The sequence below is a fragment of the Scophthalmus maximus genome, chromosome 21 (assembly GCF_022379125.1).
Source record: "Scophthalmus maximus strain ysfricsl-2021 chromosome 21, ASM2237912v1, whole genome shotgun sequence".
Taxonomy (NCBI): Eukaryota; Metazoa; Chordata; class Actinopteri; order Pleuronectiformes; family Scophthalmidae; genus Scophthalmus; species Scophthalmus maximus.
Window position 1 is genome coordinate 10,594,223 of NC_061535.1, and position 18,278 is coordinate 10,612,500.

Sequence of the window (18,278 nt, forward strand, 5' to 3'; positions counted from 1 at the left end):
GGCGGGTTGCCACTTGGTAGGCCCAACCGCCAACCGACATCCAACCCTCTCACACTTGCCGTGAGCGACTCCACCGTCGGCTGTCAGGTTCAGCCTCCAGGGCAGCTGGTGCTGACTCTCTCTTCTGAATTTATATAAGCCGACTGTAACTGAGCAATCAGCACATCTAACCACAGCACACTCATCCGCTGTGTCTCATTTCTTACAGTAACTTCTTCAGGAAACTGCAGCGTGTGAAATAGACACACCCTTAACTTTAGCCAGTGAATAAGTGAAGCTGAAAAAGTTCATTTACCATCACACACACGCTGTCTGCTGTGGGTAACGATGTAGCTGAGGAGACATGACATCCCAAAACCATCCCATAGGGAAATATATGGATTTCTGTGTTTTACAATGGAGCTTGCGACACATACCCACTGCCACATGCATGCAGTGCAGTATAATATCATTGCGGCTGTGATGCATACTGATCCAGGCGTTTCGAATGAATGATATACATTCTGCTGACAGTGTGCAAGTTTATCACCGGCGACACTGTGACAGAGAACTGTCTGCTCCTTTATTTATCTTGAGAGAGGCATGCAATAAACCTCAACAGAAGCAGGAGCACATAGCAATATTCAAATCAAACGTTTCCTATAGTATTACACTCATATCGTGTGAAGAATAAACTATATTTGGTGAAAAGAAAACCCCCAAATAGCATTCAGTTTGAATTAAATTGTCAAGTGTGAGAAAAGATATCATGATGAAAAGGTTGGACACAGTGAAGAGGTGTACATTCATTACCGAGTGAAAGACAAACATCACGGGCAATATTTTCAACAAGATTTAAAAGATTTGCCTCTCAGATATTTCGATCATATCAAAAACCTCTTCACGGGCAGTGTGGATGATGATAAACCATGTTAGCTCTGCGGTAGTAAAGGCTAACACTATCAGTATTTCACAGCCCTTTAGCAAAGTGGCGTGTCCCTAATGTAGTGCGATGGATACGAGGTCAGTGTGGTGCACAGACACGTTTCGTGTCAGGACTTTTCGTGCAGGAGGCCGGCGATATCTCTTGTCACAAAATTAATCAGCCTTTTTATGTGATCTCTTCTTAACCGTTACCAGAGGTTTTAGTTGTCGTAACATTTGCCGTAGCGGAGAGCACATCTCCTAAACCACACCACGTCTAGATACCTTAGAAAGGGAGAATTTTAGATTTGAGTTTGTAATGGATTACGTTGGCACTGTACATAAATCCAGGTTTTGCAGATGTTTCTGACACAACTCTGGTCCTCAGTCAGAGAGGTTCCAGGTACATTACTTTGTAGTCTGTTGTTTATCTGGCAGTCATCGAGATCTGACACGTTAGCTGCCAGTGCTGTAAACTCCTCTTTGTACTATAAACTGCCATGCAGAGAATTGGCATCTGATAACTCCCTCCTGGAGCTGTACCGAAAACTGGCGGCCTTGTCGTGGTGATTCTCTGCCATGTAACCCTGACCTTTACAATGTCATCAAGCATGTGTTGGAAAAAAAAATAAAAAAATAACCCCCCCCCCCCCCCCCCCCCCACAATACTATGGTCGTATTAAGGCACATTGAACATAACTCGTCGTATGACTTGGAGGACTTGTTGGACTGGACAGATGAACTCTCCACATCTCTCTCTGTGACCACAGCTGTAGAATCTGAACTGTCAGGAACCACTGTTGCTATGTTGTGCTCTAAGTCAACCCCTTCTCCTTACGTGCACGTGCACGTGCACGTGCACGCACACACACGCACACACACACACACACACACACGCACCTCTCAAAAAACCCACGCCCTTCTGTGGTACTTCCTCAACCCTAGCTGCCTGACTTATCATGAAGTGACTTCAACTCACTGAGTCAGACAGCTGTGGCCTCCATTGTCAGACCAGAGGCAGAAGCGTCTCTGCGGGCCAGGTGGTAAGTCAACTCAGCTCAGCATGATCCCCTCTGAATTTGCATGGCTTGCAAGAGCACGTGTGCAAAACGAATAGCTCTTAAAACATTTCTTGACGATTGATCGTTTTGTGATAGTGTGGCGATCACGTGGAGAATATTTGGTTTGATGGCTGCATGTGTTCCTCCGACAGATCCCCCTGCTCACTATTCGAGATGGAGACGACAACATATGACTACAGTAATTACAGCGATGAGCCGAGCATGCTGACCACACCATGTCCCAGGGAGGGTGACAACAGCCTGGGAGCTCGTCTATCCATCCTTTACTACTTTATGTTTCTCTTCAGTGTCTGTGGAAACGGTCTGGTCTTGGTCATCATCCATCGGTGAGTGCATCAAAAATATCTGAGCTAAAATGAAGAAGTACACAGTGCAGTAGTGATTAAAAAGAATCCGTCATAAACAAATCCTTGGTTTAGCAGTTTAATGCAGGATCCCTGACCCCCATTTGAACAGTTTTTATGGTGGGTCAATTTAAATTACTGCATGATTTACCATTTAGAATACACACACACAGAATTAGGGTATAATTCAAACTTTATAGTCAGTGTGAATTACAATCGTAGACCTTAGTTGATCTGGCAACATCTGCGTTTACCGTTCTGACTGCAACTGTGTTATAATAGTACTGGAAATAAATGATGAGCGGCTATTCTTGTCTTTTCCCATCGTTCCATGAGCAGCCCAACCGTGGTCTAATTTTATGCTGCATCATACAGTGCCAACAAAAGATTATCGAAAATGATTATGTCTTATTTCACTATATGCTTTTGTGTGTGTGTGTTAAGCAGTAGCTGCAGCAGTGGGAAGAAATGATTGCATCAGCAGTAACTTAGCTCCACTACATTCTAAGTGGGAGTGAATAGTTCACAGAGAGGCTGATATCATTGACATCATTAGATTTCATGCACGGTTGCCTGCGAGTTATGTGTCTGTGTGTGGAGGTAATGTAAATCCGGGGCAGGGATGGCGTACTCCACCATTAACAGCGAAAACTGCCTTGTAGAGAATTAATTACAGAATGTAAAAACACAATGAATGTTTTCTGCCGAAGGGCTCGTGATCACAAACTGTGGTAAAATGGAGTTTGATTCGGTGAAACGCTTGAAGATTGAAACTTTAAATAACTTAAACTGTTGCGAACTCCTATTCTTGATTTCTACAGCTTCAGACGTTTTGTGTGATTCAGGATTTCAGCGTGAATTAAGCTTAATTTCAGTGCCATATTTCTTTTCTACCCTCACATATAGGGTTCTAAACCCATTTTAAATCCTTGATTGTATGTATGACTAAGTTATGCTGTATAACATCTACATTTACAAAAATGAAACCATACTGTGCCACTACCATGTGTCACCATGCCAATGTGTCTGACCTTGGGTCTAGTTTTTGAAATGGCCCTTAGTGGCTCTGTGCAAATTGTAGCTTCTACCAGATTTCACATGAATACACCACTTGGAAATGTAGTAGAGCCAATAAGGAATGTAATAATTTGGATGGCAGGCACTTTTCCTGGATGTGTACCTCTCGAAGGTAGAGTCAGAGTTGTGTCGAAGTAACATGTTAAAATAATGGAACATGTTCACTAAAAAATGCCTGACTGCTATTCCCTAATGATTGCTATTATGACTACTTCATAGGTTCGAGAGGCTGACCACCGTGACCAACATCTTGCTGCTGAACCTCGTGATCTCGTCCCTGATCTTCATGAGCAGCCTTCCCTTCATGGGGGTGTACCTGCAGCTCTCCAACTGGATCTTCGGCAAGGTTATGTGCAAGATTGTGGGCGGCGTCTACTATCTGGGCTTCTACAGTTCTGTCCTCTTCCTCACTCTTCTGACCTTCGACCGACACCTCGCTGTTGTCTACTCCTTGGGCTCATCGCGATTGAGGAACAGAGGGTACGCTGTGGTCTCCTGCGCTGCGGTGTGGCTGGTCAGCAGCCTGGCGTGCATCAAGCCAATGATTCTCCACACCACATTTAGTCATTCTCTTGAGACCAAAACCTACTGTGACCAGTATCCAGGTGACTTTCCCAATATCAATGTGGACCGTCTGAGAAATGCCGGATTTCACATTCAGCTTGTCCTTTTCTTGATCTTCCCCCTGGTGGTTATTGTCTACTGTTACATTAGGATCACAATCACTGTCCTCTCATCCAGGTTGGTCACCAAGTTCAAGACCGTCAGGCTGATATTCATCATTGTCCTGTTGTTTTTCCTGTGCTGGACCCCGTTGAACATTGTTGAGCTGATGAGCGATGACACCTGCGAGGAAGCGCAGAGAAGGGGCTACGCACTGCACATCACTCATAACATTGCCTATATTTACTTTTGCTTCAGTCCCATCTTCTACACATTTGTGGGGAAAAAGTTTCAAAACCACTTCAGACAGATCCTGGTGAAACACTTCCCAGGGTTAAGGAGGCACATCAGTGTGTCTCACACCAGCAGACACAATATGTCCACAAAGAGTACGCCGAATTAGCTTTAGGAGTGGGGAGACCTTTATTCCTCAGCACTGGCGTGTGTTCATCAAAGAAGTCCAAAGTCAGTTCTTTCAGCATCGTCAAGCCTCAGAGTATCAACGTCCAACTAGGGATACAGTTTTGCCGATAGCAGGAAAAAGCTGAAATATAGATTTCTCTGCTCAACCCTACTGAGAGACAATGTTGTGTTGTATAAGCGTCGCCTGAGACAAACTGATACAAATCAAAATCTGCGGATTGCTATGTTGCTGATTCCTCCAGTCAAGGCTCTGAAACTGTGTAGAGTTATCAAAGTCCAGCCCATATTGAAGCTCCTGTCACCTCTATATCTGCCATCATTGCACATGGAAACCAAAGACGGAAGACGTGCGTTTGGTTTAGCTATGGGAATGTGACATACCCTGAAATCAGTTGAGCATTATGCTCTTGATGAAAGTGGTAGTGACTTTCTGCCCTTTAGTGAACAGAGGTTGATTCATGATCTCTGATGTTTTTCTTCTCCTATTTTTGAGAAAGTTGAGCATCCCTATTGCCAGGAAGAACAATGTTACTGAAAGAAATATCTGAATTTTCAGTATAAACCAAATGACAATGCCTCTGAATGATGTAGAAGTTTAAGCATTAAGCATTATGACTGCTTTTTGATCAATAATACTGGAAAAAAAGTACTAACATTTTGCACCTGTCATATTTAAATTATCTGTGTGACCCAATTTAAAAGTTGGACAAGATGCCGCTCGTGTAAAGGGTTGTAATCGTTTAACCATATATCGACTTGAATGTCTAAACATTATGTAAAAAGGTGTGGAGATTATGTAATGTGATGATTCATCTTTTCTTTTGTATAGTCAAGTTTTCCATAAATCACAGTTTAAATGGGGAAAAAACGGCAAACAGCTCATGAAAGGGAGATGAAAGCTTGATTGATGTGGCTCTTGTGTTGGCTTGTGAAAAGCCATTTTATTAAATGAAGACTTTCCATCATGGGGTACATTTTTGGGATATTACATCCTGCATATTTCCAGAATAAATGTCTCTTCAGATAATCCCTTTTATCCAGTTCCCTAAAACATTCATTATAGACTGTACAGGGTGAGAGTTTTTGTAAAAAATAAATGTGAAATTGTGATTATGAATCAGTATGCGACAAGACTACATAACTGCATTACTGATTTTAACAGCTTTCACCTATGACAAAAACTATTTTTCTCTCTTACATGTGTGCTGCAGATATTTTTAGTTGCATTTGTTGAGATCTCTGTGTCTGAGATATGTTTAGATTGGCATTTAAGGAAATTATCCACATGACAGGACCACTGATTCTTCAGAGGGATGTTCCTGTTGAATGTTTATCCTATTGTTAGATGGATGGATGGATGGATGGATGGATGGTAGAGTCACTCTTAAACTGTGGCCAATATACACATATTGGATTGATTTCATACAGGCCAGGGAAAACACGGCTAGGACAATGAGAGGCAGTTTGAATTAATCATGGCAGGAAACCACAAAGACAGGAAGTGAAGAATGTGGACCAAGAGGAGGGGTGAGTATCACAAAATAAAATGGAAAACAGAGAATGAATGGATGACTACAAAATGAGTGAATTCCATTAATGAGGTTACCTGCTGAAACATTCTCATCAGAAAGTTGGGAATGTAGTTTTCCCGTGTGGGTTCAAGGATTATCACAGAGTGCGATTAATCTGCATGAATTTTTTTGACATGTACATTTTCTATAATACATTTTATATTGGTGCACATATATTTATTGTCAGAGTTTGGTACGAACGTGGGGTCTATTTTTAAAATCTGGCAGATCACCTGCCAAAAACCTTCACTGCCAAATTATACCCTGTATGCACCTCAGTGATAAATTGTAACCCAAGATTAGATTCCCACCATTTTTTCTTCCACCGGAGGAGAGAGGGAAGAAAAAAAAAACATGAAGCTGTCAAGAATGAAAAGGGGCTTCGGCAGACAGTGATGCTCTCAGATAACAGGTCTTTTCATCCATTTTTTCCCCTGGTATGTCAAGCGCAAAGTCATGGCCAGGGAGACATTAGAGGAGTCTGATATTATTGCAGTGAAAATTATTACATTAAACATGTTATGCAAACCGGAGGAAAGAAGAAGTGGAGAATTGGGCAACAGCTCTTCAGTAGAATCTGGGGGAGGCATGGGAAGTGTTTAAATGAAATGATGAAAACCACAGTGACACACACAAGCATGATGTAATCCCAGCCTGTACCATTATAAAATATGTACAGTCCCAGCAGTGCTGGAGTGGAAAACAGATGAATGGACAAATAAACCAACTACTGCCTTTCATGGCCATTTTATTTCAATAGCCCGCTTGCATCTGTGGACTCGCACACTGACCGCAAGCTCCTGTTTCCTCCACTGCCCAAAATATCTCTCGATCAGAAGTTGATTGAGCTGTGTGAGGGGTTTCACTTGCAGTTCATGAGAAGAATCTTACATTTAGTAACGTTCTGTCTCTATAAGTTATCTTATCTGACGTCACTGGCCCTTGGCAGACACAGATCTATGGGATAAGTTCATCTAACATCCACTGACATTAAGACAAGAAGCAGCAACAGATCACTTGCTTGCTTACCTTCATAACAAGAGTCATCGGAAAGTAGAAAGAGCAGATTGTGTGGTGCTATCATAGTTAAAAAGTTGTAATATTCCCATCACTCAAAATGCCAAAAGCATTGTAGCAATGTCTACTCAGTACCCGTGGAATAAAGTAGTAATGTCGACTGAGATCACATCTAAAACAATAATAAATATCTACGATGAACTTTTGTAATAATGTAGTAATGTCTACTCACTATTTAAGTAATAATGTCTACTAAGTACTCATTCAATAACGTAGCAATGCCTGCTTAGTACTCGTGTAATTATGTAGTAGAGTCTACTTAGTGCTCATGCAATAGTGTGGTCATGTCTACTTAGTACTTTCATAATGATGTACGAATGGCTTCTCCATACCTGTGTGATAAAAGTAACAATTACTCGTGACTACTTGTGTAATAATGTAGTAATTCAAAGTAGTAATTTCACGGCTGGTGTGATCGCATCATGAGATGGTCTCTGGTGCCGTTTGTTTCCTGAATCCGCATGTGCACTGGAAATTGTTGCATTAATTAACTACAAGGACGAATACAAACTGATGTGTTCCTACTTTGGGTAGCCCCTCGCTATGGAACAAAAAGCATTATGTCATGAATACCAGCCCCGCATGAGAACAAGGGAAAGGGAAGCGAAAATGTCCCCGCTTGCCGAAAAACATTGTAAAAGTTTGCTCTCCATGGAGATGGGCAGACGAAAGGGAGCTCTCTTTCTTCACCTTCATGCTGTGTTTCATTTTTACTTTTTAATGGAAGTGTCAAGAAGCTCTCAGGGGTCGTCTACTTGTGGGGAATGAGAATTAATTGGAGGATTAGAGCTACATGCACCCTGCACCCTGTCTTGACTTATAACATGGCTTTAGGGTCTGCACTACTCCTTCTTCTGAAGCTGAGTGTGTGTGTGTGTGTGTGTGTGTGTGTGTGTCTGTGTATGTGCAATACAATATGTGACAGGAAGAAAGAAAGTTCTGCGTATTAATGACTTAATTTAATATCAATGTTTTATGCTTTTAAATAAATACACAATAATTATTCATATGTAAGGAGTGAAAGACAGTACCAACCGCTGTGTAGTTATTCATTGAAAAACTGATAAGTAAAAGTACTATATGTGTGTTATATGAAACATAAATACCATGAAAAGACCTTTTTCCTCTCATAAGCCAAAAAGCCTGGCAGTTCCTTTCTTTGCATTTTAATTTTCTGTCATTCATTGGAGATGTTTATACAGCTCCACTCCCGTATGGTTGGTACAGTCACAGACCTTTAATATCGTCCTCAGTCGTTCCGTTCCCGTAGACTAATTACAGATATTATCAAGAGAATTATTCAATCCTTATATCATCGCCTGCTCATGTCCACTATGATCTTTGTCTAATAAACGGTTGAGATGCTGTGCGTCGCGAGCTATTGCATCTTCTAAAAAATTACGCTGATAATAAGAAAAGATGTTCTGTACGAAAGAAGAAAGAAAAACAACCTTTGTCCTTGTATCTCGTCCTCGGCTCTTGAATAGCAGCTGGCCGTAGCAAAGGTGCAAGAGAAGTGTTGAGGGATGAGAGGGTGAATGTGATCACGGCGGGGAAACATTCGCTCAATGTTTCGCTCAGGTTTCATCTTTGGTCATATTGCAGTCAGTCCAATGTAAGAGAGCGTTTTCGCCTATAAAAGGATAACGGGGGTTTTGGAGGATGATCATCTCCTCTTTACAACAGATTCCTGTAGAGAGATGTTGTCACCAAACACACGGCGAACGCAACACAAACACACACTTTCGTGTGAGTTACCAAATTATTACTGGAGATATGGCAAAGTAGCTTCATGAGGAGATCCAAAGAGTAAGTGCACTGTCACCTTCTGTCCAGACCAGTACAATGTCTACCATGTATGGTGAACAAGTAGGCGTCTGTCCGTGTCCGCATGTCCGCCTCTTCGTCTCTGTGTTAATCGCTGCCGAAAAAATCTTCTGAGATGAGTTTCTGTCGACTTACTCCTCCGCCTCTCCTCTATTACTCTAGGTGCATCAACTCAAGGTATTCTTTTGTTTGTGTTTCTTGAAAATGAAATGGAAAAACACTTCATGTTCGTTCCTGCATATATTTCAGGCCCTGGCAGTTATACTGTTTACTCACCGAGGAAAATAGCCCCTTTTTCTCACATCTGTATTTTATGGAAGTGACCTTGAAATTATCTTCTTTCTGATTGAGTGATTTCATAGGCTGAGAACTATGAAGACACAAAACAGTTCATCCTTCTTTTTTTGGGGGCCAGAAGCACCATTTAATCTGGAGAAAACAATGACCATGTATCTAAATTGCTCCTTTCAAACATGATTTTTCCGTTCACATATGACTAATGCAGCAGGAGATTGTCTGAGTCACATGCTTTCACAACAGGCGGAAAATCTCCAGACGATAATTGCACTATGGAAAGCAGTGCTTTTATTTATAGTATTGGCCATCAACAGTTGCGGACTCATGCTCTGTCACACACAGCCCCTCTGGAGAAGTTCAGGAAAATGTCCGGCATGCCCCGAATGAAAAGAGTATATAATGTAACACGAAAGGTCGAACCCATTTCCCCATTAGAATCACCCCCCCCTGGAAGCAAAAACGGGTGCTAGAGGCAGGGTGTCATCTCAAAGTGACAAGTAGTCTTTGTGCTGTCTAATGAGAGCGGATTTATGAATCAAAACACAACGTATCCTGACAAAACAGTCCTGAGTTGAGATGTAGTTCATGTACAGTATGGCTGCTGGTTCGGTGACGGTTGGTCATAGAGTTATAAGAAAGCATGCCTTTATATGATTCGGTTCATGTGACTCACGGTCTGGACCCAGAATAGGGTCCTCTTGGGTTTGAATCACAAAACAAAATAATAAATGAGATTTCATGGTCCGCTGCCACAAATAAACCTCACCGCACAAACTGTGAATCTTTCAGAAACAGCTCTCTGCTGTCAAAAAAGCAAGGTCAGTTAACAGTCAAATCCCAGCGTCATGTAAGAAGATTTACATAATGGCTGGAGATGTCCACGCTGTTCCTGCTGTTTGGAGGTTTATGCACAGTTTTGGGGAAATTTACCCGTCACACTTTTTCGAGAAAAACTTTGTTGCATAGCCCTTTATTGAAGCAGAAAACAGATACTTGAAGGTTTGTCATGTCTTTGTTGAATATTACATGGAGCTTTGAGAGGCCACATGAGGACAGATTAAGAACCAATATCTCAAGCTTTAACCTCAGTGGGCACATGAACGTTGCTTTGTTGAAACCAAAACAAACACTACAACCCAACTGTGTTTTTCTTTTGATTTCTTTTTAATCTGACTACATTATGGTGTGCATGGCAAAATGATTCCTCTATCATTAGGTTCTAAAAAAGATGTTTTCATGCTTTAATTGAGCCCATGCATTGTCCATTTGGATTACTGCCTCATCAGCAACGAGCCAATAATAAATATTACAATACAGATGTACCAGATAATTGGATTGTCATCTGAGCTTGTCGCGCCATTACTATTCACGATGTACCGGGCAAAGACAGCCTGGCTATGTCTAATTACATTATAGCCTAACATGAGACATTATACCAAAGCAATGATTTACATTGTCAGGGCGGATACATTGATACATAAATGTTCATTAGCATTACAAATATGATGAATAATTAACAACAAAAAACGGTTCTATTAATTTAATTTATGATCGTGAAACTGAAAAAGACGGTTTGTCTGACTGCAGTAACTAACGATACAGTCAAATATGTTTTAATCATTGTTAGGGGTCGCCTTCTGCAGCCTATATGTGGTAATGCATCAACGTGCACAGGGACGCCAATGCTGCAAACAGCAGAACTGAAAAATTCCCGCAATAACACACTTGACAGGATGGAAGAACATTTTTGACTTTCCAGAGTAAACAGATTTGACTAAAATACTTGTAATACAAATACGTCCTGACAGCTCTGATTGGACGGCCGCTCTGTTGCAACTGATTTGACTGCAGCAGATAGACGGCGGTGTGTGTGTGTGTGTGTGTGTGTGTTGCAGCTACTGTCTGAGTGAATGATAAGCAACGAACATCACTTGCTGTGACCGATCTTGTCACAACGTCAGGGATAATTAGTAACTATTACAGCTATTATGTCAAATGCGTAGATGGAGACGCTCCTATCGATCCCGCTGCTGAGCGATAACGCCTGGCATTTAATAAACGTACTCAGTCAAGGGGAGAAAAGAAAAAAAAATCCTGCAAAAACAGCTGTAATCAACAAACAAAACTTCACTGGGTCTATTAATGATTTAAAACTCAGCTTACATTCGATGGTTTTACATTCATTACTGGTGATTGGTCATTAATCTAACCTGTCACAAACTCTGTCTGAACTCCTTTAAAGTTGAATATTGATGGACATTTCAATTTGGAAACTGCGGAGCAAAGCGAACGAAGCAAAATGCAACATTTGGAGACGTCCCTGTGTGAGCGTTGGTTAAAGGCCCGATGTTCAGTCTTTAGCCTGCATTCAACCCGCACAACTTCATGTTTCATTGAGGGTGTGGTTTTGAGGCTTCATCTGTTTGGTGTGCAGACAGGAGAGTGGTATTGACCTTCTCCTCTAATTTTTTCCCATATTGCAAATCTCTTCCTTTAAATTCAGCTCATGACGTGACAAGTCATATAAGAGGTGGTCAATACGACTACAACCGCTGTCCATTTTAATGCTGGCCCCGTCATTTTCTTTTATTTCCATACTAAATTCATCATTTACTGTTGCTCCAGCCCCCGCACGACCCTCAAAGGATAAGCAGTATATATAATGGATGGATGGATTTCAAATTTACTGACTGTTTCAGGACACAGACAATACTGTGAGTTTACTGTCACCTCAGCCATATAAGGCATCACTGACATAACTGTGCGAGATTCAATAAAAGTTCTACAAAAAGTAGAGAAAAAAGAAACCCTCAACTTATTCCTTCCACTGTTGGCTTTTACCAACAGAGACGTTGCAGTTTCCATAGTAACACCTGCGTTAGAACAGCAATGTTCAGTCACTCATTGAATAAACAACACTAAAAAGATAATAGCAGGAATCACTCTTTCCTCTTCAGTTGCACTTCCCCTTCTGAATGTGTCATGGTGCGATGAGAGCTGTTTGTACAGGAGGAGGATGTGAGGATGTGCGAGAGGCGCTGCACAGAAGGAGAATTAAAGCAAGAGCCACTGCTAATTCACAACCAGTGGTGGTCGCGCGTGCTCCTGCTGTCACGTCAAGGCGAGTATTACTCAAGTCCGACCTGGAAAAAAGCTTGTCTTATCCCGCCTGCTCGGTCACTGGCACATTTTCTCCCCTGGCTGCATGAGCTCGCCGTTGAGACCTAACAGCATACAAACCCGTATGCTCCACTCGACTCGGCTGTCGCCGGAATCGGCCGTCGCGCAGACTCGCCGCTCTCTTCGCTTCCCGCGCTGAGCTGCAGGCCGCACACACCGATGACGCGCCTGAGAGCCTCGAGCTCGTTCACGCACCGGAGTCTAACACTCGACTTGCTTGTTAGCCTGTTAGTCTACGGATATTAATCCCGCCGCCTGTGAACTTCACGGCAACAGTTTGACTGAAAGTTACACAGCTTGTAGCGCCTGTTCAGATCGACGATTCATTCTTGATTTTGATTAAGATCCTTCAAGCCCTTTCCAGGTCATCTCATATTGTCATATTGTGAAGATGCTGAAGTTGTTACCATGGAGCTGCACATCTGTATGCTGACTAGTGAGCAAGCAAGCAGGTTTGCAAAAAAAAGCAAACAGAATTCAGAAAAAAAGAATCATACAAAGCTAGTTATTACATCCAAATACAGAAAACACAACCAGCTATGGAAAAGTGCTGCAAACTGAGACACCGCCTTCTGTGTTTGTCTGCCTTAGTGGATTTCTTTCTAATCAAATTGACATTTTTTTCCTATATTTTACTTGTAATTTAATTAATTTGTTCTCTTAATCCGCAGTCCACTGAGCTCCTGAGCCACATTCATTATTCTTTTTTAAACCCTTGAAAAGCCCTTGTCTCTGATAAATTCTGATTAGAATTAGCTTTACAATCTAGTTTTCAGATGTGTTTTCTGTTAGTGCAATTGTAATCTGATTGCATTTTATTCTCTCGTATAGTCCAGAGGAACGGGCCGTTGCTGCCAAACGCCATATGGCAAGAAGGGACAACTAAAACAAACGTGTTGATTTGTGTTGAGTGACTCACGGGGTCAGTCAATGCACAGGAGTCGATACTGTAGCTGCGGCATCTCTACCAGCGCTGTCTGCGGATTGGTGATTCATGTTGTCCGAAGACACAGAGCACGTCTGGCTCACTAATATTCAAATGCGTCATACAAGCCAGAGATTATCCTCGTTGGAAAAAATCAAGACCTTGATTGTGCTATCTGCTGAAAAAATCCCCAGTGAACCCAGAACATTGACGCCTTTGATAAAAGGGACGCAGGGGTTCGCCCCGGCATGTGGTGCTATTGATAGGTCACACACTCCAATTAAAGCCCCGCATTAGTATGCAGGAGACTACCGGCAGCCATATGGGGGTATCAAGGCCACTCCATTGTACTTCAAGCTGCTATGGATCCCCTCTTAAGGTGGGTAAATTTGCTTATGCACGTCAGAACATTGGAATATCCAAGAGTAATATTAGACTGTTGTTTTCTCACCAGTCAACCTTGTGTTTTTTTTTTATAGATTGCCTTTTGACAGCTAAGGGAGAAAGCCAGTGACGAGACTTTAAAGGTTTCCCAGCCAGGAATCTATGCTGCTTTCAGACAAACACTGAAGTCTTGACATTTTCCTGAACTTTTTCCAGAGGGGCTGTACGTGACGGAAAATGTCCGGAAAATGTCCGAGTTAGCCCGTGTGAGGATACAGAAGGAAAGTCTCTGGGATAATTCACAGCGAGTGAGCTGGTGTGTTGATGGCTGTAAAAAGTTCCCGTTGGTGTGAACGCATCTGACTTGAACAATCCCCTGCTGCGCTCTCCACGTGTGGAAGGAAACCCCCCAGAAAAGTTCATGTCTGAGAAACACAAGCAAGTGTTGCAATGGACCAACAATCAACGATGCTTTCAATCTCCTCCGGCCTCGGCAACACACTACAGCAAGTTCTTCACATTTAGCATTAAACATTCTGTCTGGTGTGACCATCTCAGTGGATGTCTCCGAGTACACAATGGAAATAAGCGGGTTTCTGACAGCGGCAGTGTAAGAAGAGGATCCATTGACTCAAGCTCAGCAGGAGTTCATGTTCCAGGATTAAAGAGGCTTCCCCCTTCGCAGACTGGGGGAACCAAACTGAGCTCAGTCGGGTGGGCAGGATGTCTGAGAGCTGTCAGGGCATTATTGTACGGCGAACACTACGGGTGAAGTGAACATCGCTGGCTTTGGGAAACCGACGCTGGATGGGAGGCAGACCGACTGTACGGCGCGCTCTCAGGCTTTAGATTTCTCTCCAGCTTAATGATGATTGAGTCAGCGGAGAACCTCGGCTCCATCTCGCAAAGCCCCCAGCTGTCACGTAGCGCGGCGTGAAGGCAGCATATGAAAGACAATGTGCATGTGAAAAGACGCTGTGCACAGACTAAAGTTCTGCTGCCCTTTAGCGAGAAACACTGGGCCCTCGGAAGACAGTAAGACAGACAAATACAGCTGCCACGCAGCACACAGGTTTTTAGACAGCTGGGTTTTTCTTCTAGACAAATCTGCTTCGCGATGAAGGGCTGCGCGGTGGCGTAGTGGTTAGCACCTTCGCCTCACAGTAAGAGGCGAAAAGTGCTAACCACTCTCTCCGGCTTCCTCCCACAGTCGAAAGACATGCAGAATGGGGTCAGGTTCATTGGAGACTCTAAATTGACCGTAGGTGTGAATGTGGTTGTATGTCTCTGTATGTGGCTCTGCGACAGGCTGGCGACCTGTCCAGGAAGAACCCCGCCTCTCGCCCAATGTCAGCTGGGATTGGCTCCAGCCAGAATAAAACACATTCGTAGCATATTATTTCCTTCAAGTGAGCGTTTTTAGTGTTATTTCTTCATTCAAGAGCAACCCGCTTTGGACATAACGTGCATCGTTGTCATTTCATATCATTTTCATGAACCCAGACTTCAGTGTTTGTGTCGTGTTTCTCCTGCAGACATATTCCTCCCTCAGAGGAGGGATTAGACTTTTTGAGGGACCTAAGCTCTTTAAATATTAACCATCCACGATCAGGTGCTGGTCTCCCGAGGTCGTGGCTTTCTGGGCTTCTCGTCTCAATCTTCGCAGTCACCTCATCACAAAATGTGTTTTTCATTTTCAAGGCAAGTTCCCTTCCATCATCGAGACTGCATAATTAACATACATTACTTGAGTAACTTGGTGAAAGGCGTTGAAAGTGGTCGTTCAACCAGAGCACATACTGTGGTAATATTAAGTCTAATAGTGCTAGTCTAGTTAATAACATTTAAATGTTTAAATGTTATTAAGTACAATCAAGACAAAGGAAATCAGTGGCACGAGTCATGTCGTATTCCAGTATTTTAACCAGGCCCACACACAGGAATTCAGTCAACTTCCACTCCTTAACACAAGAATAAAAAGCTCCAAAAGAGGCCAAGCAACTCCCAAAGTTGTTCTTACTGAAAACAAAAAGTTTCTAAACACTGGCAATGTGCTGTGTCCTTCCTCTCTCTCACCTATACTGTCCATACCCCCAACTCCCTTGCTTTTCGATACTTTCATCACCAACTTTCCTCCCTCTCATCAGTTCCTCATATCTCCATGTACCACAGGCCTGTAGGCAGTCAGGGATGTGTGGAGCACCACTGGGGGCCGCAGACGCATCAACTCCTCGGGCACAGTAATTATTTGACTCTTTTATTGTTGAATGCGCTGCCGACAGTTGGCCCCGAGGGGAGAGAGAAATGTTCTCTTTTTTTTATTCTTGCCACAAAGTTTCTTGGAGGAGACTCAACAGCCGCTAGACGCTCTGAACATTACTTTCCAAAATTACCTGAGGTGATCGTAAGAAGGACACACGGGCAGAGGCTGTCATGCTCTGACTTAGCTGCGAGTTTAAATTCGTTTTGATCCATTATTGTTATATGCACCGAGAGAGGGCTTGAAATCACCACATGCAGCGAGTCGGTTGGTTTTTGTTCAGTGTAGATAATTGGATACCTTTTTTATTCAAAGTGATATTTCTGTAATAAATCTTGTGAAAAATAACTGTGTGCTCATACCAGCTTTGGCTTTGCTGCTTGGTTCACAATGTGTAGCTGACGTAGTCCTATATTACCTCGGTGATGCCTTAAGCAAATATTTGGAAGACACCAAGTACAAGTGACATGCAAAAATACAGTCTCCGCAAAGAGAACATTAAATCCAAATCTTGTCAAGAAAAAGTTTCCATAGCCTTATTGATGGACTAAAACACATACATTCATGTTTAGTATGCATGTTTATTCAATCTCACCAAAATATTTTGGAAAATCTGTGCTTGACAACTACAGTCGGGTTCACTTTTTCAGTACGTTAGCAGTCGTTCATTAATAAATTTCGTTAATAAGAACTTTGATATCATTCTACGAAATTTCCTTCAACGGTTTACTTTTGAAGGATGTATTTCTGAAGTTCGCCTAGTACAATGTTAGTTTTCCAGTGTAAAATTGCTGCAGAGCGCACCGGAGACCCCGCTTAAATAAGTACACACATACTGATTGTTGGCGCTCCGTTTGGCAACGTGTAAAGCAATCAGTCTGATTGCTGTAAACAGCGACACACAGTGAATAATACTGTGCGACGGATGCAGGGTACGCGAGTACTGCCAGAGGACTACATGAGTAGAGCAGATTAGGAGGGAAACGCGTGTTCGGGGACCACAACGATCTTCTATGCCGTGATGATGACTGGCCCATAAGCCGATTTAGATTCTCAGGAGCTGTGTTCAATAATGCCTGCTGCTTTGGATGGGATTATTAAAATCAGTAGTCGATACTTCAAGTTCCCGTACACTGGGGGCGAACAGGCCGACATCAAAAGGCGATGTGCAGCAATAGCCTGTTTCCCCAAATGTAACCACACTTTTGATCGGACTTATTGGCAAATTAGGTGGCACGACTCTTTTATCCTGGCGCACAGCAGTGCACTGGCGTTGGGGATGTTCTCCCCAGGAGCCACCACGCTGGGAACCTGCCCGCCGCCTACTGCTCCCAGCGACTGTGTAGGAAGTGAATAAAGGTCACAGCACATTAGTCCACCGGCAGCGTCCCCGCGTCTCAGCAGGGTCATTTATATGCATCAACATTCATGAGGCATCGACCATTCATGTGAATGCCGGCGAGTGGAGGGGCAGGGAATGGGTCTGATCCACGCGCTCACATGTCCAGGTTGGCCTGCGATTTATAAAGGGAACGTTCCCTGTGGATGCACACGTTTTATAATTCTGGTTACTTATTTTGGCGTACCCCGTTCTTGGCGTTTAACCTGGTTGAGTGATATTTGAATGTGTCCTCAGCCATCGTCTACATATCAAATACACCGGTCAGTTGTGTTTCACTCCAGTGAGTGGGACTACGCACGGAGATGCTGTTCTCTATATAAGAACCACTTAATTGATTGGACACAAGCCCAGCAGACATCTGGCCTCCTGAACTTCTACGGAGGGGGGCTCTAGGCAAGAAAGCAACATTGCGCCTGCAACATTTTCCGGATTTCGCGTCCGAAAAACAGCTTTATCAACATCATCTCTAATACATCGTACGCTGCGTCAACCACACGCTGCCACATTTTAGAGCACAAATCACCGCGAGTGTGCTATACGGCCAGGGGGAGACTCGCATCAATTAGAGATGAGCTGAGCCAAACTACCCAACATTACTTCTGGTGTTCTAAAGGTCGGGTGCTGTTTGTCCAGCGCCACATGATAGATGACTCTGCTTACTTTGACCCCCCCCCCCCGCGAATAGTCTATCGTCGGAGTACCCATCAACATTTAATTAAGAAATGTGCAACGTGATACAATGCACTCACTAACCTATAAAGACAAATGGTAAACAATAAGAAAATACTGCATGACATGTGGATTGTATTTCCTCAGACACGCTGCTAAATCAATATGTCATCAAGAATCCCTTGAAGGGGAAA

General features: G+C 43.0%; 1 protein-coding gene and 1 long non-coding RNA gene across 2 annotated transcripts in view; one reads left to right on the forward strand and one right to left on the reverse strand.

Annotated features, from left to right (window-relative positions):
- The window catches only part of LOC118291366, a 131,397-nt gene that overhangs the window by 23,255 nt on the left and 89,864 nt on the right, over positions 1-18,278 (reverse strand). The window lies entirely within an intron of this gene.
- Positions 1,858-5,457, forward strand: LOC118291365 (C-C chemokine receptor type 3). The gene is made up of 3 exons (XM_035619600.2): positions 1,858-1,946; positions 2,117-2,311; positions 3,626-5,457. Exons 2-3 carry the CDS (start codon positions 2,139-2,141, stop codon positions 4,470-4,472), a joined length of 1,020 nt encoding a protein of 339 aa, XP_035475493.1. The 5' UTR covers positions 1,858-1,946; positions 2,117-2,138; the 3' UTR covers positions 4,473-5,457.